The sequence below is a fragment of the Neophocaena asiaeorientalis genome, unplaced genomic scaffold, assembly GCF_003031525.2.
Source record: "Neophocaena asiaeorientalis asiaeorientalis breed wild unplaced genomic scaffold, Neophocaena_asiaeorientalis_V1.1 scaffold125, whole genome shotgun sequence".
Taxonomy (NCBI): Eukaryota; Metazoa; Chordata; class Mammalia; order Artiodactyla; family Phocoenidae; genus Neophocaena; species Neophocaena asiaeorientalis.
In genome coordinates, this window is record NW_020174425.1 from 1011564 (window position 1) to 1039434 (window position 27871).

At 41.4% G+C, this 27871-nt stretch overlaps 1 protein-coding gene across 1 annotated transcript in view; it reads right to left on the reverse strand.

The window, feature by feature from the left end:
- Nucleotides 1-3080, reverse strand: part of VGLL2 (vestigial like family member 2) — a 6731-nt gene extending 3651 nt beyond the window's left edge. Inside the window, 2 exon segments of the mRNA XM_024756707.1 lie at nt 450-762; nt 3000-3080. Of these exon segments, the coding sequence (XP_024612475.1) occupies nt 450-762; nt 3000-3080 (394 nt within the window).
- Nucleotides 3081-27871: the final 24791 nt, after the last annotated feature.

Here is a 27871-nt window from a genome sequence, read left to right on the forward strand (position 1 = left end):
CTGCCTTGGGAGGCTGCTGGAAACCTCACATTTCCACAGCACATTTACATACATTTTCTGTTACCCTTACAGCCACCTCCAGGGATAGTTAAGTGGGCAAATATTATACTAATTTTAGAGACCAGTAAATAGAGTGACCTCCAAGAGGTTAAGAGACTCGCCCAAGGTCATATTGCTAGGAAGTGGTGGAGCCAACACACAAACGTAGGCCTCCCAATTCCAAGGCCTTTGGTTTTTCCTAGGTCACTGCTCTGCTCTGCCTCTTCAAGGAGAGGTCTTAGGCCTGTGCCTACTCCTCCTTCGATTTCCTTATCCTCTCCCAATGGCCCTCCTCACCTCTTCTCTAACACTTAGCATTCTTTCAGCTGCATCTCTTTGAACCCCTGTAGGTGGACCCTAGGCTATGAGGGCTCTCTATCCTCCTTTGCCAGTTGGGGCCCCATACTTACCCCGCCAGGGCCCGGAGCTCCGCGGGGCTTTGCTGCTTGTACAGCTTGGGGAGTAGCTGCTAGGCTGGCTCAGGGCCCGGCTGAAGTGTTCATCCACCACAGAGCTGATGTCTCCCTGGAAATAGGTGAAAAGGACGCAGCGGGAGTTGATGTACTCCGCCTCTGGTGGGCGCTCTTTCTCCGGGCTGCCTTCTTCTTCTTTTATACTAGCCGGAGTTTGGCTGGAGAAGGAGGAGCTGCCACTGCCACTGCTGTTGCTGGGGCTGGCGTTGCACTCCTGTGCTTCCTGCATTTTGGAGTAACAGGCTAGTTTCTGCTCAAAGGAGAAAGAATAGAGAAGTCAACTTCAAAAGAGCGAGCAAATTGTGTTCAGACTGCACTCCCTCATCCGGATCCCAAAGGTATCCAGGAGCAACTGGCATGGGTGCCCATGCCCGGTGCTCAGTAACGTGGGCTGCAGTCAACAGGCCTCCCAACCTGCAGCTCAACAAAGGTGGGGCTCCTGAGAGGCCGACTGCCCTTCTTGGAGTCTCTGTCTCCTTGGAATTGCTGCCAGGCCACAGGGAGAACTCTCTGAAGGTGTCAGGGTGAAGGTCCAGGAAGACGCCTAAGCAGTTTGACCACAGAGCCAGGCTCAAGGCAGATATAGTTTTAAAATCAGGCTCCAAGGGTAAAAGGCACCCAAGTCCAGTTAGGGCCTGACTCTTCCTTGCCGGAGAACTCAGGGCAGACGTGCAAGGTGCAGGATTAAAGCATCCTCATGATAGAACATGAAAATAGCAAAATCCACTCTACACAACAAGGATGTAAAGGAAGAACTGCTGCAGGATAAAAACATGGAATAACATCGTGACATGGATCATTTTAATAAATGCAAGTTGATATTTGGTCATTCATAAACTGGCCATTAGAAAGTCTCAGCTTTTAAAGAGATCTTTTGAGTAAGGAAAAACCAGTGGGCTATGAGAATTTCTACCTCACCATCTGTGTATATTGAGGGAAAAAGTAATAAAAAGGAGCAGAGGATGATCTTGGCTGTAAGGTTGGGTAAATCATGACTGTCTGATAGTGATTTACAAAACCAAGTGTGGCCGCTGAAAACATTTTCTTAGAAACGAGCAATGGACTGAATGCAGTGTTAAAGCAGTATGCAGGCAGGGATGCCCTTCAAGGGAGACCCTGATCATACAAAAATGAACAGAGATCTTGGGGCAATAGATTGGTCCAGGGTCAGGGAGGAGAAAGGACCAAACGGACAGAAAACCAGCCCTCCTTTCCTCTTTGTAATACTTCCAGCCTGGGAAGGAGCTCATCTTGGACACCGAAGCCAAAAGACTGGAGTTATTTAGCAATATCACCATTTCTACCACATTCCCACTTGGCTTACAGTGAGAGACTCTGGTGATTCCTAAAATTAACATTGAGACTAAACAAACTTCTGGTTGGAAAGTTTTAAAAAGGAGAGGAGGAGGGAGAAAAGCAAAAACAAAAGGCAAAGTCTACCCATTCCATCATTAATTCATCCGGAAATTTTCAAATAGATATTCTGCAAGCAAAATTGGCAAAAGCATGGACTCGGACACTGGGGTGTATTTCAACTTTCCCGAAGCAGGAGGTCCAGGCCCTCACTTTCCAACCTCGTCCGGACTCCTAGGGGATCCCCCCCTCTGCCCACTGGAGTGCGATCTTATTCATTTCCTGGACTACTGTCCTCAGTTTCGACTACACCAGCTGAGGAATGAAAAGAAAAACTTCGACCAGCTATAGCCCGGAGAATAGAAATATTGTAAAAATTAAATGAAACTTGAAGAGTTTGCAGAACCGGGGCTAGTGCTCTTCTCAAAAGTGGGTTTGTTGATGGCAGGGCAGCCGGACTCAGCTAGCGAAAGGCGAAGTATTATCTATGAAGCTTGCCTCTGCCGGGTCAATAATATTTCCCAGAACTTTGCAAAGCAAAGATTATAAAGCCAGTGAGTTTCGTGCAGTTCTCTTTGTAACGAATTCGCTGGTTCTGGAATTAATTGGCCTGATCGCCTGAGAATTGAAACTAAAAAAAAAAAAAGCCTTTGATAAAATATGCTTGCAGAGATGAGAACGCGAGTCTTTGATTCTCAGACATAAAGACAGAGACAGGCCTTTGCTTTTGTTTTGTTGTCACTCTCACCTTTGGGACCAAAGTTTGGTTTTCCCTGCGTGAGCTTTGCTTGCATCTCCCCGCGCCAGCACCGGGCTTGGAAGAAATCTGGAGTCCGACATACCCTAAGAAATCAATGCAGCTCACGCGATCCTCGTCTAATTATTCCCGGGAAGTCCGGGGCACGCACTAGCAGGACTTAGCTGCCTTCCCGAGAGAGCAAACGGGCAAGCTAAAGGGGTTAGCTCAACCTACTGGGTGGCAGCGCGGGCAACCCCGCATCCGGGAGGCGCCCGCCGCTGTTCGGACGCCCAGTACCCGCGCGGAGGCACCGGGAACCTCGGAGTACTGGCAGTGCTCGGATAAGCCAGGGCGCGCCACCTGTCTACGAGGCCCGGCCGAGAAGAGACACGTACCTGGTGGTAAGGGGTGTAGGCGGCTGCGAAGTAAGGCTGGGGAGGACCATAGACTTGGTACATAACATCCAGACAGCTCATGGCTTCCCGCAGCGGAGACGGTTAAGTGTTTTATCATCAACTCTCGGGCGGCGGAGGGTAGGGATGCTGCATGGGCGGCACTTGGACCCGAGCTCCCAAGTCATCCGCGGCGGAGCGAGGGGCAGCGTGCTCCGCGGCTCGGGATCCCGCTCGCACGCTCCCTTCCCACCCCTGCAGTTCCAGCCGCCACCGCGCTCCGAGATGGAAGCGCCCGGCCTCCAGCTAGTGGGCATTTAAACCCCACGCGGGGCCGGCGTGCTGACGCCATTCCCGGGCCGCGGAGGAGGAGGGGTTGGGGGCGGGGCCGGGAGGCCAATGGGGTGCGTGGGACGAGGGACCGAGGGGCTTGCCGGTGCGTGTTTCTGGGCTACCTGGCGGCGAACCTGTGGCCGAAGGGTGCGGTGAACTGCGCAGCCCGGAACTTGAGCCCTGAGACTTCGCACTGTGAGGAGCAAGGATTTTCCAGGCTAAAGCAGAAGGGGGCGGGAGGACGGAGAGGACAGGGCAGAAATGGGGGCTTTTACGTTTGGAGAGAGAAAGAAAGTTGTTGAGTAGTGGGGAAAGGTCTTGTGGGAAGTCCCGACCTCACACTGGAGAGTTGAGTGTGTGCGTCCGGGGTGGCGAGGTGGGGAAGATTCTTTGCTCTCGGCTCCTCGGCGGGAGGAACGGCGCTATCCCTAGGAATACCCCAGGAAATCCGGATCTTCGCAGACAGGATGTAAGAGTCCGGGAACTCCTCTCTGCGCGGAGGAGCTCCCTCTGCGGGGAAGCGGTAGCGGCTGAAGCCTGTAACCGCTGCCCTGCGGCACCTCCTTTGCGCCCCCTCCGAGCCAATCCGTACGCCGTCAGCTACCACACCTTTTAATTCCGCTCACTGGGGCGGGTCCCTATTGCCCCTCTAGATTATGATCCCGCCCCTTCTCTTTGACGCCCTCCATCCGAGCCCTCTAGGTCCGCGTTATTCGCTCCCCGCCTCCAGCTCGTCCGGGTACCAGCTGCTTTCGAGGAGTCCAGGCGGCTTTACCCAGACCCCGGCCGCCCCGAGTCTCCTCGGCCGTCATCCTTTAAAGTTTCAGTAACTTTTTGGAACGAGGACTCATTGGCTGCAAGAGGAATTATCCTAGGCACTGCAGGGAGGTCAGAGAGGACTTTTGCTGACTCTTCAGTCAGTAATACAGCAGCTGCGATTTTGTTTGCTTGTTTCATTTCAGAGGTGAAAGAGAATACACTCCAGTTGTGAAACACGCATTTCGCATCGCCGTTCTGTTTCCTTCCCTGAGACCTCTCCTGGTTCGGACCTGCTTCCTGCAACGCTTTCCGCCTTCCCAGGCACCCCTCCCCCAGCCCTGTAGTTCTCTGTCGTTAAAGTTTAGGAACGAATTGAGACAAGGCTTTCTGTACGTCGGGACAGGTGGGGGAAAGAACGTTACAAGAATACCTGTGGGGCATACTTGGGGGTAGGGAGGGTAGAGGTTGGGAGCATTGAGAGCCCAGACCCAAGAAAGAAGCAGCGTGGATTACTGATAGAAGTGAACTCTAGTGAATAACTAGAGTTTATAAATAGAGTATAAATACAACAAAAAGTCCGACATCGATTCACAGGCTATAAAACTGCGAACAAATGCACCCTTAAAAGATGTATTTGTCTTAGGGACTTCCCTGGTGACACAGTGGTTAAGAATCAGCCTGCCAATGCAGGGGACAGGGGTTCAAGCCCTGGTCGAGGAAGATCGCACAGCCGCAGGGCAGCTAAGCCGGTGCACCACAACTACTGAGCCTGCGCTCTAGAGCCCACGCGTCTGGAGCCCACGCTCGGAGTCAGCGCACTGCAACGAAGAGTAGCCCCCGCTTACCACAACTGGAGAAAAGCCCACGTGCAGCAACGAAGACCCAACGCAGCCAAAAATGAATGAATTAAATTAAAATTTAGAAGAAGATATATTTGTCTTTAAAACGTGAATATTTTAAGCCAAATGGTTTCAGGGTTGAATTTTGGTTTTGTTCAATTTATAAGTGGGTAGTGGCTCCATGTCTCCAGTTCGGTTTATAAATGGTGAGAAGTCGTGAGTGGCTGAAGTGTTTTTTTAATTAACTACAGTGCAATCTATTTTAAAGCAAGTTAAAAAAAAAAAAAAGACACCCCTGTGGTACAGTTTTACGCAAGTCTCTTTTTAGGGGCCAGGCTGCCTTGTGGCTGAGCTGGGTGGTTTCTGGAGCCTACCATGATCCTGGCGCACAGGTGAAGCAGAACATCCCTCCCACCACTGCTCCAACCCTCCCTCCCCAGGAGTTTTGGAGGAGGGCAACAATCGCTTTACCCGTATCTCCTCTGGGGGCAAAGAAGCGAACGGTCATGGGAAGAGCCACCCTTGCTGCTGGGGACCACTTCGTCTCGCACCAAGCCAGGTCCTGGGTGGGCCCGGCCCGCAAGCCCCGGGTCAAGTGTAAGGACACCGCAGCGCCCGGGACAGATCGCCGCCGGTAGGCGCGGCCTCCGTGGGTCGGTCACACTCCCGCTTTTTGCGCAGGTCCTTCTGTCCATCCTTGGACATAGAGTTTCTACTCTGGCTTCCTTGGGGTAGGGCATCTCCAGGCCTGAGCATCCGTCGCCTGAGCGCGCTTCCTCCCGAGCAGCCCAGGCTTGCAGCGTGGCCAGAGGCTGGCAGTACTGCGCGGGAAAAGCGGTGGGAGGCAAGCGCCGAATCGCATGTCTAGCCAATGCGCTCGGCAGCTCGAAACCTGTCCTCGCTCACCTCCAAGTAGACATCGCCTATCCTCTGTACCCAGTCACGCTGACATTTTAATTTTACTTTGGCCCTGAACTTTACTTTTCCTACAAATGCAGGAGAAAATAACGACAACCTTTCTGAACCAACAAGGTCCAACAAATTGTTATTTTTGAAAAGGATTACAGGAGCAGCGATTTCCCACATTTGAACGAAGAAAATGAAGAGAGTGTGATGCCAGTTGCCTAAGGCTTCTTTCTGTTCACATTTCTCAATCCTCTCTTATTTGAAACAGTTTTTAAAAACATCATTGAACCTAACTAAGGGTACTGACTGCACAGGAGCTTAAAGGAACACAGGCAATTGGGCCAGTGAGCATCAATCCTGAATTTAGGCAGGAAAGCAGTCTCCTCCCCCCAAATCCAAAGTACAGAGAGGAAAACAAACAGTACGCAGTGTTAAAATACATCCAAAGATTGAAGCATGTTCAGTCTTTTCTGTATATCTGAAAAGCTCTCATTTACACATGGGTGGTATTTATCAATCTGATGAGGTTGCCTCTTGTTTCTAAGTTGAGGCAGAAAGTAAAACACAACTAAATTTAACCCCTCTACTCTCCCAGCCATTCAAACTGCCAGGACATTAGTAGAGTCAAAGGAGTCAAGTTTTGATTTAGAACCTTGGGATGGGGTACAGGTTGAAGGAGAAAACTGGGAGGAAAGTCTCTCTCCTCTTCCCTGTTTCTCTCTTCCTCTTTCACAGTTATTTTAGGAGAAGAGATTGCAAAGCAAACAGTTAAATGTCCCAGAACTTGGGTCCCGAGGAAAAATGTACTAACATTCCCAGAAAAATCAGCTATTGTGAATAGCATCTAATCTAATTGCCTTTTAACTTCCTAATTGGGCTGAGCGAATATAAAACTTCTTTTAGAAAGGAATTCCACTTTATGATAGCTTCATGGCAATTTACCGAGCTGCCAAGGTGGGGGAGGGGGTGCCATATGAAAATAAAATCAATTACACCAAAATTCCCTTTCAGTACCCTAGTTCTAGTGTGCAATTCTAACAATATCTATAACTGTGAAAATAAAAAGTGCCTTTACTCTCAAAGTTAATGAATGAAGCCAAATTACTTTTGAATGATACATGTTTCAAGGTAGCATCACAATGAAATTATTTTCTTTTCAGAAGAACTGCCTCTCGTTTTTTAATAAGCTGACTTCATTACCTTCTGAATTTTTTCTGTCCACCTGTGTCATCTTATTCTGGAAACTGCAAAGAAGCTGCTTTATAGGAAGGATGTACGGAGTGGAACTAATTTGGATCGCTGACCTGAGCCAGTCCAGCCCCTCCCTCAGCCATGGTTTATTTGAATCATTGAGTCTTGGCATTTTATGCTGCCTTGTTTTGCCAGTCAGAGGATGAACATGATGGTAATCTCGCAGACTTTTTTTTTTAAACCCCTAAACCCATCATTGCCTGTTTTACAGAGCAGAGATGTGTTTGGAATTTGGAGAGTAGCTGACAAGATTTTGTGGATTCAGCCTATTAATAGTATTAGTTGAAAACATGTCTGCAGAAGCCAGCTTTTTCAGTGTTAGTAATGATACTCTAGTGATTAATGGAGGGTCTGAATGGTGATTTTATTTTAAAGAAATAAAGAAAAAAGGAGAAATTCCTGTTCTCCGAAATCTCACTGAAATGCTAAGTGGAGGAATTCCAGTTTACTTCGTGAAAAACCAAGAGAAAGAGGGTTCAATTATTTTCATGCAAATTAGAGTAGTTTTTAACAGTGTTTTCAAGTAAAAATCCTCCATGGTCTATCCTGATGAATAGATGAGACTACTTTGTAATTATTAACATATATTTGGTTATTATAAGAATGTTAAACTTTTTTTCCTTTATATTTTAATGACTATTTTCATGTTAGGTATAAGACAACTTCCTGAATTTAGTTTTCTCTTGAATTCATGTTGACAGTAATGTCCAGTTCTAGGATTGAGAAATATATTTAATACCAGATTCATCTTTCAGAAATGAGTTCTTTTTAATGAGTCTCTATGAGATGCTTAGTATAAAAATATTATTATACAAATACAATTCACAAGAGCCAAACCTTAAAAATGATAACAAATGACAAAAAGGGAGATTTGGAATAGATGTGTGGAAAATATTTTGGCTTGTTAGATTTTTACAAGAGTGGAAATGTTAGAAGAAAATTTACATCCTCTGATTATTTACTTGGACACAAAGAGTTAATTCAGAGAACATGTATAAATTATTTCTTAATGGGAAGAAGTTTTTCATCTTTACTTGGCTGGAAAAGTCACTCTACTTGCCTTAGATTTCTGACCATAGTGGATTTTTTTTCTTTAAAGACATACAGTCTGGAGATAACAGCCTAGAAACAAACATATGCTAGAAACTAACATATGTGTGAAACTCCTTTTGTAAGATGCAGGAACATAGAGGATTTTGCACATTCAGAAGGTAGAAGTAGACTGAAGGATTTAAACTGTTGACTTAGATATTTGACAGTATTGGTGTTGATCCATTCCCAAACTTCTGTTTATAAACTTCATTTCAGCAGGATGCTAAAGGGATTAAAAGGAGACCACAGTAATAACAGACAGAAGGTAAAGATATCCATGTGGGTGTGATGTCCTGTCACATGCTTCAAGAAACAGCTTCTTAGAAACTCACTCGTAGGAAGTTTCTTTTGGCACGTGTGGAAGAATTTTTAGCACTGACTCCTAGACTGGCATTGTTTGTCTTTAATGTATTTGGTTATAATGACTGATTTTGAAGTCTATTTCATGGTGACATAAGTAAATTAGGTTTAACTATGCCTTAAGTATAACATGTAGAAAGAAGTTTGATGGTGCAACAAGACACTTAGCTTAGCAGACCCCAAAGCAGACTACACCTTTTATTTTTGATCTTAACTTTATGCTATAAATACTGTACACATTATTTTAAGGTAGAAGTCCAGTTGTTGACTATGAAATTTAAACTTCATCAGCTGCTATTGTTTTTCATCTTTCTTTAAGAGAGGAATGAATCAATCAATTTGTAAAGTAATCCAACCCGTGACATTACAGGGGTAATTAAAAAATAAAAGTTTTAAAAATTTGAAATGTAAAATTTAAGAACAGTATATCATTTTATATGCCTCATGCAAGATATTGCCGCCCAGTGAATCAAAGTGGAAACTTGTCAGTTGTCCAGCTAATTTGGAATGAAAACCAGCTGAATATGACCATGTAGGAAATCAAACTGAAAAATTCAGGTCTCAAAGTGGGCTTTCACCAAGGAAGCTTCTTTGCATGTTAGTAGATTAATGCTTATACTCCTGAGCATAGCTAATTCTTTCTCCAAACAAATCATGTACTCAGAATGTGGCCATGACCTTAGTAGTGTCTGTTGGTGTTTGTAAATAGTTTAAGAAGCCAGTGATTCTGAAATGGTTCAAAATGAACACGTATTTTTACCCCTTAGCGTTCTTTTTCTCTGTGGGAATTCAGTGGAAAAATAAATTTGAAACCCTCATCTGCATCAATGTATATGGCTTTGTTCCTGGGTATATGAGGAAGTAGCTAATTCCAGGGCACTACCCTTTATTATTTTTGGTAATGGATGTGGTCAAACAGCCTTTCAGTGATGCAGTAGGATAACTCTATTAGTAAACAACTATTGCTGTTAGAAAAATAGGCCGTGTCTGTGCATTTCAAATAAAGTGCTAAATTAAAGCAACCCTCCCAACAAGTTAAACAGAAACAAAGGTCCTTTTTTTTTCTTTTACCTTGGATAGTAGACCTGAAAACTACAGAGAATTATTTCAGTAGAAAGAAAATTCCAATAGTAGATGTCAAAAGGAAGACATTTCAGAGCACTCGTCATATAGTTAGGTGAGCAAGTAGTTAACCAGAGAGCACCCCTAGCTCTTAAAAGGGGCGGGGAAAGGTGGAAGGATGTGTTGCTGATTGCCATCTTTGAAGCACTGGAGGTGGCCAACTCAAGCCCTGGCTGCCTGTAACTGTAGAGGTCACATACTTTGGGATCTCAGCCCAGTGGCTGCATTTCATGGGACATTGCCCTGTCTCTTCCCTAAAAGTAATACACCCTCAACCTGATGACATTATCTTAGTTACTTTCTTAAGAATGGAAGGGGCTGATGAGTAGCATGGAAGGAGTGATAGACTGGATATCAAGACACTGTATACTGACCTGTGGTGTGGAATGTTGTCACTCCTTAAGCCCTCAGTTTGCTCATGTATACAAAGAAGAAACTGGACTAGGTTATCTCTGTCTCAGGGTGTTTATGATTCCAAACTCTGAAATTGGAATAAACTCACATTTGATTTGAAAAGAGCGTAATGTTTCTAAAGATTTCCGCTATGCGTGTTATTTCCAACGAAAGATCCTTCTTGAAGAATTGTACATGATCACCTTTACTTGAAAATGTCCTGTGTTCCCCAAATCTCATCAAGCAGGGGCCTACTCTTAAATGTTGGACAGAATTAGTTAGCCAGAGATCCTTTAGAATTCCAGGGAGATGTAATACAAAAGGGAGCTGTGTCTTCCAAGCATCGGTGAGTGAAGCTGAGATCTCTGGTATGCAGTATCAGAAGCAAAGCTGCCCATTATGTTTGCTTTCTGTGGGCCTGAGTACATGTATGTACATACAGTGTCTGCTCCTTGGGAAATAAAAGTACAGCCTTTCTGAACTTTCATGAGACTAGGAACAGAAGATAACCATTCTTTGGTAAAGTTGGGGCTTTGAAACGAGAACTTTTTCATTTTTATCACAATATGTAATTACTGTATATTTCAATGTACAGTAATATATAGCATATTTAATGGAGGAAATAAATTACTAGAATTATTAGCCATAATATCCTGTTTAGTGATTAGTACCTACAAATCCCCCTGCCCAGGAGAGGTGAATGATTAAGTAGATTTCTGGAAGAAGACAGGCAACAACACACACTATGTTAGGAGTCTTACTTTAGATAGAAATTTTGTTATTTATTTTTTCCTAAAGAATATGTGAAAACTGCTTTCTGTAGAGATGAGAGTGAATTAACCATTAGATTCACTCCTTTTGCTCAAACACATACAAATAATAAAGAAAATGTAAAAAGAGGTAACTAGAAAACACAACTGGAACCCAAAACAAACATCCTAAGGCAAAAATAAAAAAGAAACTCAAAGCTATGAGCAGGGCTAATGCCCTGGGCGCATCCTGGTTCTCAACCTGGTCTTAAGTGTATTTTTCAGAGCTTCTGCTCCTTTGTGATAACAAAGACAGTGCAGATCTAGGCACTGAGTCAAAAGCCATCTAGCCCAGTTCTTGGTCATGAGGCTGTTTTTCCCCCTCTACCTAGGCAGGATGTTTTGTATGTTTGGTTTGGTTTTCAGATTCCACATGTAAATGAGATCATGTAGTATTTGTCTTTCTCTGTTTGTTTCACTTACTTCGTTTAGAATGATACTTTTTTTTTTTTTTTTTTTGCGGAAAGACCGAGGCACGAACCCGTGTCCCCCGCATCGGCAGGCGGACTCTCAACCACTGCGCCACCAGGGAAGACCCTAGAATAATACTTTTTGATTCCATCCATGTTGTCACAAAATGCAAGATTTATTTTTTTTGTGGCTGAGTGATGTTCCATTGTGTGTGTTTACATATATATATGAATGAATTAGTGTTTTTGTTTTCTTCGGGTAAATACCCAGAAGTGGAATTGCTCGATCATATGTCAGTCCTATTTTTAATTTTTTGAGGAAACTTTGTACCATTTATCATAGTGGCACACCAATTCTCAATCCCACCAACAGTGTATGAGGGTTCCCTTTTCTCCACATCCTTTCCAAAACTTGGTGTTTGTTGTTTTTTGATAATAGCCATTCTAACAGTTGTGAGAATGTACGATCACTAATAATTAGTGATACTGAGCATCTTTTCATGTGTCTTTTGGCCATTTGTATGTCTTCTTAAGAAAAATGTTCAGGTCATCTGGCTATTTTTTAATCAGGTTGTTTGTTTTTTTGATGTTAAGTCGTATGAGTTCTTTGCATATTTTGTATATTAACTCCTTATCAGGTATATAGCTTGCAAATATCTTCTCCCATTTGATAGGCTGCCGTTTCATTTTGTTGGAGGTTTCCTTTGCTGTGCAAAGGCATCTTAGTTTGATGTAGTCCCATTTGTTTATTTTTGCTTTTGTTTCCCTTGCCTGAGGTGACGTATCCAAAAAAATATTGTTAAGACTGATGTCAAAGTGCATACTGCCTATGTTTTCTTCTTGGACTTCTATGGTTTCAGGTCTTACATTAAGTCTTTAGTCCATTTTGAGTTGTGTATGGATGAGAAAGTAACTCTGCTTGATTCGTTTGCATGCAGCCATCCAGTTTCCCCTGCAGCATTTATTGAAGAGACTGTCTCTTCTCCATTGTATATTCTTGCTTCCCTTGTTAGAGATTAATTGACCATATAAGTGTGAATTAATTTCTTTTTTTTAAACATCTTTATTAGAGTATAATTGCTTTACAATGGTGTGTTAGTTTCTGCCTTATAACAAAGTGAATCAGTTATACATATACATATAACCCCATATCTCTTCCCTCTTGCATCTCCCTCCCTCCCACCCTCCTTATCCCACCCCGTTCAGTGGTCACAAAGCACCGAGCTGATCTCTCTGTGCTCTGCAGCTGTTTCCCACTAGCTATCTATTTTACATTTGGTAGTGTATATATGTCCATGCCACTCTCTCACTTTGTCCCAGCTTACGCTTCCCCCTCCCCATATCCTCAAGTCTAGTAGGTCTGCGTCTTTATTCCTATCTTGCCCCTAGGTTCTTCGTGACCTTTTTTTTTTTTTTAGAAGCCATCTGGTCTGGGCTTTTGTTTGTTGGAAGATTGTTAATCACAGTTTCCATTTCAGTGCTTGTGATTTGTCAACTTTAAAAGATTCAAGTTTGGGAAAATGAAAGCAGTAGAGAAAGTATATCCAGTTGGGTCTAGTACTGTTTATCTTTTCCTTGCTTCTGCTATCTAGATTCTTCTTTATGGTGAAAGGAATTCACATCTGTTCTATGGGGTAATTCATATTTGTATATGAAGCCTAATAAAAGTTAGATACAGGAAAAAGAGGAGATACTAATTCACCATCTCCTAACTGGTCAGTAGTCTTAGAAAGTACCCAGCAATTTGAGTAAAAAAATGTCTGCTTGTTAAAATTTGGGATTTCCTTGCAGGGGAGGGTAGACTGGCAAGCTCTTTGGGAAGTGGCCTGGGGAAATTGCACCTCACGTCTTATGATTGTCAGCTGCTGGAAAAGGAAGAAAATCTACTTTAGCTTAGGTAATCAAATACACTTTACTCTGAAAGTCAGAGTATAATTATCTTCAGGAACAAGTGTTCTTTGTTTTACTGTTGCATGGTTGAAGCCCATGTTTGTTAAATTGGGTCACCATACCAATTTATTCCAAAGGATTATCATGACAACCAATCCCAGACAATTTTCCCCTAGACCTTTATTGTAAAAGTTCAGCTCCTTTACAACTGCCAGAAGATTAGGTTACTGCTTATCGTAACTTCTCATTTATGTTCTTTAGTCTCATAAGGACTTTCAAAACATTTTACTTAACACATTCCATTTCTACATAAAAAGATAGGCTTCAAGTGAGATGCCTTTTTAGTCTGGGTTAAATTTGAGACATAAGTATACATCAGAATTTAAATGGAGTGGAATAAATAAGTGAACTGTGCATTTGCATTTCCAGTGTAATTGCTGAGATCTGTCAAGACAGTTTGAAGATTCATCAATTACTTGTACTTACTCTTCACTTCCAACTTGCAGTTATGATCTACGTTTCGCAGGTAGTGAGTGGGGTATGAAAAACTGAAGATGCAAGAATTTAGAGAAGAATCACCAACCAAGTTATAGCATTGTAACATTTCAACATTTCCTTATGTTTTTTCTTTCTCTTTTTCTTTGGGTACATTGAAGTGATTTTTAAAAATTAAGGCAAATTTGCATACAGAATAGTTCACCCTTGGCAATGCATAGTCATATGAGTTTTGACAAATGCAAACAAGAATATAACCCCCATCAAAATTAAGATACAGAAGTTTTATCATAAAAAAAAATTCCCTCAAGTGTCTTTGTAGTCAACTCCTGACCCCTCTCACTCCTAGACTCTGGCAGCCACTGATATCTTTTCTGTGCCTGTAGCTTTGCTGTATCGAGACTAGAATGCCATATAAATGGAATCATACAGTATGTAGCCTTTCTTGGTGTGGCTCTTTTCACTTAGCAATATGCATCTGAGATTCATCCAAGTTGTTATGTGAATTAGTAGTTTGTTCCTTTTTACTGCTGAGTAGTATTCCATTGTATTGGTGTATCACAATTTGCTTACCCATTCACCTATTGAAGAACGTTTGAATTGTTTCTACTTTTTGAATATTCCCTTTTTACTTTCTTTTTTTTTAAAATCAAGAAGTAAGCCATGATTTATACAAAGAATAAAGCCATCAGACAGGTTATTTCCTAGTCACAGAGTGGGTCTCTTTCCCACTCTGAGCTGCCTGACTCTGAGGCACCTGAGATGTGAGCGACCTTCACTTCTGAGCCTTATTCTCTTTCGTGCTTTCCTTTAGTTTGCCTACTAAGTTCCAGAATTGCTGTAATATGCTGCACTTAAGACTACCTTTTCGAACCTTTCCATACATTCTCAAAATCACTAACCCTCTAACAATGGAAGCATGATTTTATCTCAGAACTTAGGTTGAAATAAAATATTCAGTGGCATGAATATGCTTCCCACTTGCTTTTAAACCCCATGAGAGGGGGATAATGTCTCCCTTTGCTTGCCATTATTACCACAGGAGCTAGCATAATACAGGACCCACAGTGACTTAAATTCGGCAAAAAAACATCACAACCGGATTTAATTATTATTGCACATATTTAGGTATTCTTTTGACGGGTTGGGGATGTTTGGATGAGTAACAACATAGCAAAATATGACAAAACATGCATTTTCTTGCCTTCATTTCAGCAAAATTGTTAATTATGTTATTATCATGAAGAGTTTAACAATATTTGTTTTCTATTAGCAATAATGTCAAACCAAATAACTTTCTCTGAGTCACTGTAGTTCTTTGGTAGGTTTTATCAATTTCAATTTGGAGAAACATTGCTCTACTGAGACAGTACCAACTGGAATTCTCAATAGGTTCTTAAAGAAATAATTATATTTGGAAATGAACCATGAATTTTACAGATCAGGTTCAAACATTGCTATGGTTTAGCATATGAGAAATTACCATTTTTACAGAAAATATTACAAGATATTTTAATTTCATCTTCTGTATTGCTCTGATTTATATAATGATATTCACCATCTCTAAAGGTAATATCTAAATCAAATACTGTGTATCTTTTCTTTCAAAAAATTTAATATCAATATATTTCAAAAAAATAGCAGTATATCAATCAACTATAACTTGATCAATAATGGTCAGAAAATAGTATAAATGGAAATTCATTTATTATTTATATGTGAATTAACTTCACAGTCAGGTGAATTTCCCCTCATGTTTTAATTTCCTTATAATTTATTGGAATGTTACATTTATAGCATTTTATGTATCTTTTTTTTTTTCATTTTATGTATCTTTAAATTTAAATACTGTCTTTAAATTTTTTAAAAGTTAAAAAAACCTTTACAAAGTGAAATTGCTAAAGTTATATCTATTTTGGTAAGTTTTGCTAACATTAATAGCAAGCAACTGTTTATACCAATAACTGTGGCTACTACAAGTTTAAAATTAATTTCATATCCTGCCAATGTCCATGATTCACTCCTGGAGGATATTCTGTGATTTGGCCTAAGACTCTTTGTGCATCTCATATCTCAACTAAATTAAATTTAATTGTCTTAACAATGTAGTCAGGTATTCTGTTATGTGGCCAAAAATACTTTTCAAAGTCACAATTGATATGTTTCATCAAGATGTTCTATTTTTGAGCATATCTAGAATATATTATAAATAATTGTTAAATTGTTCCCCCAAAGTCACTACTGTCTGCACAGTTGAGCCCGTGTCTTTTAGTGACAAACTCAAAATATACATTGTACTTGGCACAAAGAACACTTCCTGGTTTTCAGCTAAAACTCTGGCTTGTACACCCTTTTCTTCACCAACAATGTTAATGTCATTTCCTTAGTCTCCCTCTCTAGACTTTTAAAATTAATGTCTAAAATTTAAAGTTGTTGTTTCTTTCTTCACAGAGTTAAAACTTTTAGTTTTTTATTAGGTGTAAAACCAAGGAAATACTAATTACTTGTGATGTTCTTGTTTTTTTCCCTGGTAGATCAACGATACATAAACTCAACGTTAATCTTTCAACATGACTTTTATCTCTGGTACAGTTTAGCTGAACTGAGTAAAACTTGTTTTTTCAAATTGTATCTATGATAATTTCTTTCATTTTATTACTCATTAAATTAATCATCCCACTTTGAATTCTCCACACTAGACAGTAATCCTTTGCTTTATTATTAGTATTTTTCATCTACCTTAAATGTTTGGTTATTCTAGCATCAAATTTTGAAATCCTTTCTATTAAATCAAGGAAATTTTCAGTTGTCTGTATATATCATACTGACGATGCTGACTTTGGCTAAATACTGTTCACATGATACTATTCTTTCAATATTATTACACTAATATTCTATACTGACATTTAATTTCTTTGTTGAATCCATTGTTTGGCAGTTTATTCAATTCCTTTTTCAGTTCTGGAACTTGCATGAGTGCTTTTTAGTGTATGCAGGTGAAGTTTTAAGAACATGAGCGTTTCCTGTCAAAAATACCTTCATTGGCCAAAGCTGATCTTGAAGATGGGCTGTGAAAATAGGTAACAGCAATAGCAAAACACTTTGTCTTTGAACTTTGTTACTCCCCTGCCTAGAACGCTCCGGCAGTCTTTCTCGATCTCATCTTGTTTCCTTGCTGAATTCAAGCCTCTGCACAAATGGCCCCTCAAAGAGTCTCTTCCCCAATATCAGGTTTCATAGGACCCCACCTCTGTCATTTTTCTATCCCCTCATTCATTTCTCTTTCTAGCACTCAATGATGACTTGCTTATCATGCATCTTCCCAAGAGAACCTAAGCCCAATGAGGACAGGGACCTTGCCTGTTTTGGTCACCACTGTATCTCCAGTATCTAGAACAGTTACCGACCTATAGTGAGCACTTATATAGTTGTTGAATGAATGTAGTTTCCATTCTGAAATTTCTTTCTTTATTTCATCAATGAATTTACTCAGCCCAAAGCCAAAGGCCCTTTGTTATTTCCTATTAAATTAATTCCTCTATAGCAGTGATTCTCAAAGAGTGGTTCCCAGACAAGCAGCATCAGCATCACCTGGAAATATATTGCAAATGCAGATTCTCAGACCCCACCCCAGACCTACGGAATCAGACGCTCTCGGGGGCAAGACCAGCAATCTGTTTTCGTAAATTCTCTAGGTGATTTTGATGCATGATAAAGTTTGAGAATCACTGCTCTCTATATTATAGGAGTTGGCATTGTGAATTACTTTTAAAATATTACAGTCCCACTGTGATTTGTATTAAAGGCACATTGAATGCTAGAATTCTTCTTCTTTTTTTAGTGTGGACAATCTGGACGATATTGATCATACATTATTCTAGAACTCCCACTTACGCTTATTCAAGAATCGATTATGAAGACAACCTTTCATTATACTTTAAGAAATACCTTAATAAGAGAGTAAATGATGCAATTGATTCAATACCCTTTATAGTTTATTTGTGCTGGCAGGAGGTGACTACTGCTTGAGGGCTATGGGTTTTAACTTTTTCCTACTTTTTTTTCCTACTCTTTGCTCTTTTTTTGTTTCAGTTCCTAAAACTTGAGAGGAGAATGGATTTGAGGGTAGAAGACAAGTCTGTCTTGGGATCAAGTTTGGGAAAAATTGAAACTTTCATTGTTCTTTTAGTAGAGAGAATAATTAGGATATTAGTGGTATTTCCATTCTGATATATTCATAATGGTCTTATCCCATATCCCTAATCTTTCTGGCAGTTATCTAAAAGAGATCAAGGATTGTTATTCTTCTTTCTTAACTGATGTGCTTTGTGGATGTTTTTTGTTGGGTGTCATGCACTCTAGAGTTTATGAATTAGAGTTTGCTAAGTGTTACTGTGAAAGACTCTCCAAGTTTCGTTGCCTAATCCAAATCTCTTAATTGGTGTGGAAAGTCAAATCAGCAAAAAGATTGTCCTCAACATCATGAGATACTTGTTGGTCATGCTGTTTTATTTTATTTGGTTTAAGCTAGTGGTAGAATCCTTTCTTATGTATTTTTTGAGAGGATAAGGAAAAATATTTTATTGCATTATGCTCATTTTTATGAAAAGAGGAAACGGACAAAGACAGGGACATTTAAAAACATTGATCCCGAGGAAGGGAAAAATGAAACATGTCATTTATTGGAAGTTGACCATAGTTTAAGGACAGCTAACTTTCTGCACAGTGTCTGCACTTCCATATCTAAATGTTTTCCTGCATGAATCCTCCTCTTAAATGTTAAGAATTGTTTTCTATAGGCTAAAAAAGTGAATCACACTGCCTTTTAAAACACCCACACACATATGCACACACGAACAGAGCTCTACCTTTCAGATCTCAGCTGACTGACTTTGTCAATTACTTTGTCCCTTTTTCAGTTCCCAAGGATTTGAGAAAACGACACCAAATCCCAAATGAGAGGGAATAAAGGAGTTCATAAAAAAACTGAGATTCCTTCAACGACTCCATTTCAGCAGTCATTGATCTGGTGAGTGGAAAGATTACAATTTTATTACACATACACACACATATACACTGGTGGCGTGGATGTAACTTCCTTCAGGGCAATGACATCATGGCAGAAACGTACTCCATTGTCCCCTACTTCTGGATCATAGCTGACTGGTGTTACTTGAGTTGTGGACAGTGCTGATGTCATGTGAGCCATGAGTGTGGAAAGAAACCTGGACTTAGAAACGTAACATCTGAGGTCAAGTTCCACCTTGACTCTTATCAGGTCTTCTACCTGGGGCTGCTCACACCTTTTTTGACCTTTCTGGCTTTTGTCTCTAAAACGGGCACAATACCACATGTCTTTCTTTCCTAGGGTTTCAGATGAAGTCATGAACGTGAACAATCTTTGTAAATGCTGTGCGTGGTTCAAGAGGAAGATATTATTAGTGTTATTATCACTATTAACAACTTTAAGGCTTTTGAGAAATAGAACATGAAAATAGTGATGAAGGACAACCATGAAAGACATATACATCCTGAGTACAGAGAGAATTGGGTCAAACTGAGAGCATTTGAAGGAGCACTGAAAGATTGCTTGTCTCATCATTTCTTTCTCACTTTCCCTAAGTGACATTCATGGCTCCTGGGAACCCACGGCTCCTCGTGGAGCTTCCTGAGTTAATCACAAAACAATGAGAAAACTTTGAATCTCTTTTTGGGTTGCCACATTACTTTCTCTTTCTCAAGACATTCCTATCCCTCTCTTAAAGACTGAATTATGCAGGGATGTTGAAACCTTGAACTCCCCCCAGTGAAGGGATGGGGAAAGAGGCTGCACACTGAAAAATGCAAGGCATCTGGAAAGAGTACCCAGAGGCTGTAATGTGCCCTGGTGACCAACTGGCTGCCTGTATCCTGTTCTCTCATTCTTTTATTCCCTCCAGACATCCTTGGTTTCTTTTCCAGCCCTGAGTAGTAATGACTTCTTCATCTGGCACAGCCACTGGAGAGGGAGAGTGAAGGCCTTCCCAGGCCACGGGGACCATGCCCTGCTTCTATTGGCCGGAAGAGATGATGGACGAGCAGCAGATGCTGCTGTCAGCCCAGCCCAATCGCTTAGCCTCTGGAGATTATTGATACACAGTAGAGGCCGGTCAGCTGTTCAATGGAAGAGTCGCAGGGTCAATATGGGTCCCAAATCCAGGAATATCGGAGTTCTTCCATAGAATGCTAGTATCCAAAGAGCACCACCTCAGAACCTGAGACTAAGTATACCCCCCAAATGTGCACTTTCAGAAAAACAGCCAAATAAAATTCACCCAGGGTCCCTGAGAGGTCCTAGCACCCATTGGATGTTGCCTCTTTCTTGTCCCTCCTTATCACCTTACTTTATTTCCAGATTTAGTGACAGTGGCGTTCCAGAGACACACCTGACAGTGCTGCAAGCCCCACTCTGTGGAACACTCTCCACCGATTAGTGCTGACCCAGCATTAGGCTCCAGAATGCCTGTTCAAACCCTTTCCCTTTTGCCTAGTGTTCTCTCGGGAACTAAGGTTGGCCTGTTAATTGGCAGTTTGCACACAAATCCCAGATATGCCTGCAGCACTAGTCCCTAGTTCGTGCCCTGTGTTTGTAAAGGGAAAAGGAGATGGGGCTGGACACTTTTTTTCTATGAACTAGACCTCCTAGATTCAGTTCACATGTAAGCGCTCAGCATGCCGGCCCTCTTTGTGGGCTCCTTAATGAACAGCTGAGTGGTCTCTGATGCATTTCAGTCAGTGATCTCTGTAGGGTGGAGGTGGAGCCTAGCACTGAGCAAGGCAGCAGCTGCTGCCTTCCATCACTCTCTCTGACCAATAGAAAGAGTGAAGGACCTGCCCATAGGCAGGATAGGCTGACTGCTGACTGACAGATGAAGGATCATTACTCAGGCTTGTAATAGAAACCCGGCAATGTCATGATGGGAAGTATGACTCTGACAGTGGACCTTTGCTCCAGTGCTCCTTTGATAGGTCAAATACTTTTCAGATTCAGAAATATTATGTCTGTTTACAATGTCTCATTGATAGTAATTCCTTATTATCGGATTGTATGGTTTAGGGTCAGGATGCTATTTTGGGAAAAATGACATAGCTCCTAGGGCTACCTAAATATATCCTCAATGTTGAAGACTTGAGATAGGAGACATAAGTTATTACAAAGTAAACCTGACTGGCAAAGTAGTACAGAATTAACTTACACTTCAATGGATTACAAATAGGTTAAAGCAAATATTTTTTAAAACGGCACAGAAATAAAACATTTAATTTTTTCTTTCTAGCAGTGACCTCTCTGGTATTCATCTTTCCTGGAATAAACTCATATTCTGGGTATAAGTTTGCTTTTCCTGCTCATGGGACCTCAGCTAGCCCCACTATCCATAATGACAGCACCCTCTCCCTGGGATAGTGCAAAGTCAGTGACTTGTCAGTGGGATGTACAGTGCCTCATGCCTTTGCTGAGTAAGGTCTTGTTGTGAAGGCATCACAGTTTAACTTCTCTCTCTGCCCTATCCTGCCTCCTTCCTTTCCCTTCCCTTCTCTTTCCATCAACAGGTATTGATCTAGCGAACACTCCTCAATAAATTCCTCATACAAATCTCCATATCAGAATCTGCTTCTTCTTCTTGAGGAACCCAATAAATGACAAGGAAAGAGTTTTTAAAAGTTAAAATATGAAATTCCTGAAGTGGAAAGAATTAAATAGAAAGGCTGATAGATAACGTCCACAAAATTTCCCAGAACTTAGAACAGCTAGATGAGATGTGAGGAAAAAAATCTGATGTTCCTCCAGAAGGAGTTTTGAAAAAGGGAACAGAGAAAAGAAAAAGTAATAATAAAAAAAAAAACTAGAAAAATATTCCCAGACTTAAAGGACACAAGTCTTCAGATTGAAAGCATTCCACTGAGTATTCAGCTAGATGGATGGAATAAAGATTCCCCTTTAGACATATCATCATTCAGTTTTAAAACATTGAAAATAAAGAGAAATAAAAACAAGGAAGGTTTAACTACCACTTATAGGGAGTAAGTCTGGGGAGTAGGGGAGGAGGGTATAGAAGTCTTCTATTTTTCATTTAATATCACTCATATACTACTTGCAGGAATTACTTTGTGACAAACATACAAACTAGTAAATAAAATCTTCTTAGTCTTTGATTCTGTGTAATTTAATTTTCTTAGAAGTTACAGCTGACTTTGAGTTCAGGCTCCAGGTAAAACTGTCTGCATTTGAACCCTGACTCCCCTGTTTTCTTCTAGTGTGAGCTTGGACAGTTTCCTTAACCTCTCAACGTCATCCATCCCCTGTAAAATGGGGATAACAGGAGAACCTACCTTATAGACTTTTGTGAAAATTAAATGAATATGCATAAAGCTATATGCATAAAGCATTTAGCTCAGGGTCAGGCACATAGTAAGAAATCAGTGAACATTAGCTATTATTATTTTATGAAAATAAACAAATATACAGATAAATTTATATACAAGATGTTTATTACAGTATATTTTGATAATAAAAACCTGAAACAACTCAAATGTCTAACAATAGGCAAATGTTTAAATGTTATGTTGTATTTATAACATGATAGCCAGTTGTTAAGAAAAGTCTTGTTTCCTAAGAATATTTATTTATTTATTTTTTGCGGTACGCGGGCCTCTCACTGTTGTGGCCTCTCCCGCCGCGGAGCACAGGCTCTGGACGCGCAGGCTCAGCGGCCATGGCTCAGGGGCTCAGCCGCTCCGCGGCATGTGGGATCTTCCCGGACTGGGGCATGAACCCGTGTCCCCTGCATCAGCAGGCGGACCCTCAGCCACTGCACCACCAGGGAAGCCCCTAAGAATATTTATTGACATGAAAAACACTGATTATATAACTTAAGTGAAAGACAGGCATGAAACTACCTATATCTGCATACAATACACACACACACACACACACACACACACACACACACACACACAAACACACATATATACAGATATTCCAATTTTGTAAAAGAAAAATTCTAGGTGTATAGTAAAAGCCTGGAAGAAAATAACGAAAATGCTAATGGTGGTTGTCTCTTTAGGTGATGGGATTACAGGTAATGTTTACTGTCTTCTTCATGGAGTTCCCACCGTGGTGGGAGGGGTGGTCATTTGTCTCGTTTGAGGAGAGTACCTCCCTAAGGTGGGGCTCACCCACGCAGCCTGTGGTCACCTCTCGAATGCTGCCAGAGCCCTGCTGCTGTCAACCGTGTCTGTGTCTCAGGGAAGCACCTGAGAGCTGAGAGGCAGGAGGAGGATGGGCAGAGTGGGAAAGATGGTGACTGACTCCCTTCAGGGCCCTGACAGATCAGCAGGCATAATTATGGTCCCCTGAGCTTTGGGATCCAGTATGTAAGGAAATGATCTCTAGAGAGATTCCACAGGTTTGGTGAACAATGAGTTAGGAGAAGGGAGTAGAGGGTATGCACCTAGCTGAGTGGCTTAAGGGTCCGATTATCTCCCACAACCTCCCGTCCTCCTTTCAAAAGGTCAACCAGGTGTCCTTTGGCTCGGCTTCGTCCTTCAGATCCTTGTGCGGCCCAGCCCTCCTCCCTGCACAGGACACACACACACACGTCTTTCAGTGCTGCCCTCTCCTTCCAGCCCACGCTTGCCAGTCCTCCTTTAATCTCCCCCCTTCCAGCACCCTGCACACCCAGCGCTCCACACATTCCATCGGGTCAGGACTCAGCTCCCAGGGCTCTTTCATCATTGGAAGACCTGACGGTTGTTGCTAAGCAGAGTATACAGGGCACGACTCTAGCAACTGTTTAACTCAAGCTAATTCACGGTATTTCTCAGTTTGCCTGGATTTTCACTGGGGAAGCAATGACTTCCCAGTTTACTACAAAAGCTGATGTACTTTGATGACCTGTTATGCAAATGATATTTATGTTCTATGACTTGAACTTTACTCAAACCCCAGGAAGCGAACATTTATTACGTTTATATTACTTGCAGCATAGTGATGAGTTCTGCAGGAAAATAAGAAGTCGCAAAAGAAATAGATGACATTGAACCTGGGTTGGATAGCAAGACCACATTTTTGGATCGGGACAGACTGGCACTTATGTGCTTGCTTCTTATTCCACTTAATCAAGTGACTTGGAGTAAATTGTGTATGCCTGCACAAGGTCTGAACTCTAACCCATGGAGGTCACTTGAAATTAAAGAGAACTAACATCAGATTCTGGCTCCACCTTGTGCTAGTGCCGTGATAGGTGGCCAATTGCTTCACTTTTCTGAGTCTCAATTTCCTCATCTGTAAAATGGAGGTGATAGCAGTCACTGTGAAAGTAAATGAGGACATGTATGTAAAGGGGCTTCTAGGCGTGTGCCTATGAGGTCATCGCTCAGCAAATATGGGCGCCCCTCCCCCCCCACCGATAAATGGCTGTTCTATGGACTTGAGTGTAAAGTCGAACTATGTTTTAATCCTGAAAAATGGCTAAGATAGTTGATATTCATTTCTTAAGGAATAATGAATACTACGAGGATTGGTACAATGGGAAATGGAATGATCATTTGGAACTTTCTGTTCTAAAATAATTTCTGACTTAAACTGAATGTCATTGGTTGTGAAGACCTGGCCCAAGACCTGATGAAATAACTCAATGGGCCTCATTCTCCTGGTTTTTACATATATGATGAAATATAATATAGCCCAACATTATCAGATTCTGAGATCTTATTGGCTAAATGGATGGGAACTATCAAGCCTGGTGTCTTTGTCATAGTCGATGAACATTTTTGTTGAACAACAAAGGCATAGTGATTCTCAGACTGGAGGCTGTGACTGATTCCATGTGTGCAGCCCAGGGATGTTCACTGTGGGAAGGCTCTCACCTGCTCTGTGGTAGGTAATAGAAGAGTGCTTTAAACATCGTTCTCTTGTGGCTGACGGGCTGTTGACATTTATTGTATGCTGCCTGGGTGCTAATCACCTCACTCATTTACATGCTTATCACTTTCATTTCTCCCAACCATGCCTTCCCATGGACTATTTATGAACCAAATGAGGGCAATGTCTCCACAGCATGGAAAATTCACACATTTCCCATGGCCCTGTGGGCAAGTTTACAATCAGTGACACAAGGGGGAACGTTAGGTGGGGTACCAGCTTAGGGGAAAAAACAGGAAAATCTAAACCAAACTAGATCAAACTTGAGCACAGTGAGACCATGACTAGAGAAGTAGTAAGGAAAGGAAAGGAGTACTTACAGAATACCAACTATGTGTTTGGCACTATGCACACATGGCCTTGAAAGAATCTACTGCAGTGTTTTCCCTTTTAGACCTCAGTCCTCTTTATGGCATAGGATCTTTTGAAATACACCTGAAATAAACATGGACAAGCTGGAGAACTTTGGAGGGTGTAGGATAGGGAAGGGAAAATGTTAAGGGAATCTGACTGTTTCCTCTCCCTGAAGTTTTGTGTAGATCTGTCACCATATTCTGGGGTGTCCTCCTTGAGCTTAGAAGAAGTGATGCCTGATGGGGAGAGCATGAGCTCAGGGCTTAATGGTGGCTCTGCTCCACTTACTGTATGACTTTGGGAAACTAGACTCTGAGGGTTTCAGCAGCCTCAGGTACAAAATGGGGATAATATGTACCTCAGAGGGTTATTTGAGTATTAGAAATAATGTTTGTAAACTGCCTAGCACATATTTAGTACGCAAGATACTATGGCTATGACTTGCATCTGTTATTGTCCCTAAATCCAGTGCCCCAAAATCACTTGCTTAGGTTATATAAATTTTTTAGTTGACCTACTAGTGTTGTTACCTGATTCGACACCAGAGTGATCTTTTTAAAGTACAAATTTAATATCCCTTTCATACTTCAAAATCTTGAGTGCCTAAATCTTTTTTTTTTTTTTTTTTGCGGTACGCGGGCCTCTCACTGTTGTGGCCTCTCCCGCCGCGGAGCACAGGCTCTGGACGCGTAGGCTCAGCGGCCATGGCTCAGGGGCCCAGCCACTCTGTGGCATGTGGGATCTTCCCGGACCAGGGCACGAACCCGTGTCCCCTGCATTGGCAGGCGGACCCTCAACCACTGTGCCACCAGGGAAGCCCGTCCCCATACTATTTGAGAAGATTCTCTATCCTTCCTCGCATTCTCCAGTCCCAAGGCACGCTTCTCAGGCAAGTGGTTTATGCAGTCACACAGGGCCTTGCTTTCAATAGGGACTCCATCCTAAGGCTCTGGTATGGATTTCTTGAAATTCTTGATGATTTTATCTTTGAACTTGTGTTTTGTGAGCTACCACACAAGTAACAATAGAACATGGGCATAAGCAGCGCTGACATATTAGACTGTAGCTTACACGAGCACGAGCTCAGCTCTGCTGCAGCTAATGTCTGAGCCACTGGCCTGGCCCCCTGGCATGTACCTGGGACAGTCTGGGGTGCCGTGGGTCCCCAAGGGGGCATCCAGGGTTAGAACCTGGACCCAAATTGGCAGTGGTCCTGGCAGCAGTAGAAGCCAAAGCTGCAGCAGTGGTGGCAATGATGGCCCTGGGAGAGAGGTGTTGTATGGGGTCAATACCTGCACAGTGGTGGGAGATGGGCTTCTTGTCCATCCCTGGAGCCCATCCCTGTGCATTTGCACAAGTGTGAACTCTCCAGACTGAGGGCAGGGTTAGGAACTCTGGCGATGGGACAGTAAACTTTGTCAGTAAATTATTACAAAGTCAAAACGTACACACAGATATTGCAATTAAAAAGTATCAGGGAGTTATTAGAATTTTTCAAGGAGTTTTGAATTTCTGGTTTTGAAAACTGCTGCAACATTACAAAGCAAATATCCATAGGCTTAGAAACGGAAATTAAATTTAAGGATGATCACATTTGACAGAAAAGAATGCTATTTTCATATGACACTTCACATGAACCATTAAAAGGAGACAATTACAAAATTAAGTTTTCCTTGTAATTGAAGGCACAGAGATGGAATGCATAAACAGGTATTTTGAATTATATGCAAATCACGAAGCTACTTTTAGCTTCTTATATAACCTCCACAAGTTTTAGGAAATGTCATAGGAAACATTAAAATGTCGTTGTATAAATTTACATTTAAAATTAAATTCAGCTCTACATGAAATTGATTTGTAAGAAAAGTCAAATCTTTTAAAAAAATTGTTCTGAAAGAGTTATCAGCTCTAGATGTACTAAAATTTATATTATAAAATAATTTATCAGACATGTTTCTCAGTGTTGTCACTGCCTAGAGAACAATTCCAGTAAATTTGCATCAGCGGAAAGGCCACTAGAAATTATCAAAAAGTATTTATGATCTTGTGTTAGCAACTGTCATTGCTTTTAATTATATTGTTTGGAAATTTAGTTCCTAAGAGTACAAATTCTTTTTTCGTTTTAAGTGAATTTGTAGAAAAATGAGCCAGAAACTAAGATATCACATTAGTAAATACTGTTATTCATTATAGTACATAAAATTATGACACCAAAAATATTTAATCTTCTTTACAATTTTCAAGTATGCATTAGTCATATATCACTATTATGATTCTATTACTTTCTTTTTTAAAGGTAAAAGCTTTTTTTTTAGTACCGTTCACTGCACTTTTCCCCCTGCTTTTTGAACTAAAAGCCTCACATTTTCATTGTGTAGGGCTCCACACAATATATAGCTGACCCTGCCCATCCCCCCTACCATTGCTCACCTCCTATTAGGCACCGAACACACTTCTGTCTAATAGTTGAACCCACAATGTCCTTCCATTTTGGCATTCCTTTGGTTATGTTGTTTCTTCTGCTTAGAATGACCTTCCTGCCCTCTTACCTGTATAAATCCTACTCATCCTTGCATAGACATATTCTTGTAGCACTTTGCACATACATTGGTTATAGCCTTACTATTTTGTGCTATCATTAGCTGTTTGTATGTTTCTTGCTTTTGCTAGATTCTGATCTCCTTGAAAGCAAAGACTCTATTTCTTTAATGGATACCATTTCTCAGTACCTGATAACTGTGCTTTTCATGTTTTAGGAGTTTAATGAGTATGATTAAACAGAGTATTGAGTAGAACAGCAGTCAAAAAATTAATAATAAGGAGATGCTGATCATTTGGCTGAAGCATTGATGAGGGTTTGTCCAGCTGATCAGCAAGCATCCTTGCCCGATCAGTGCTA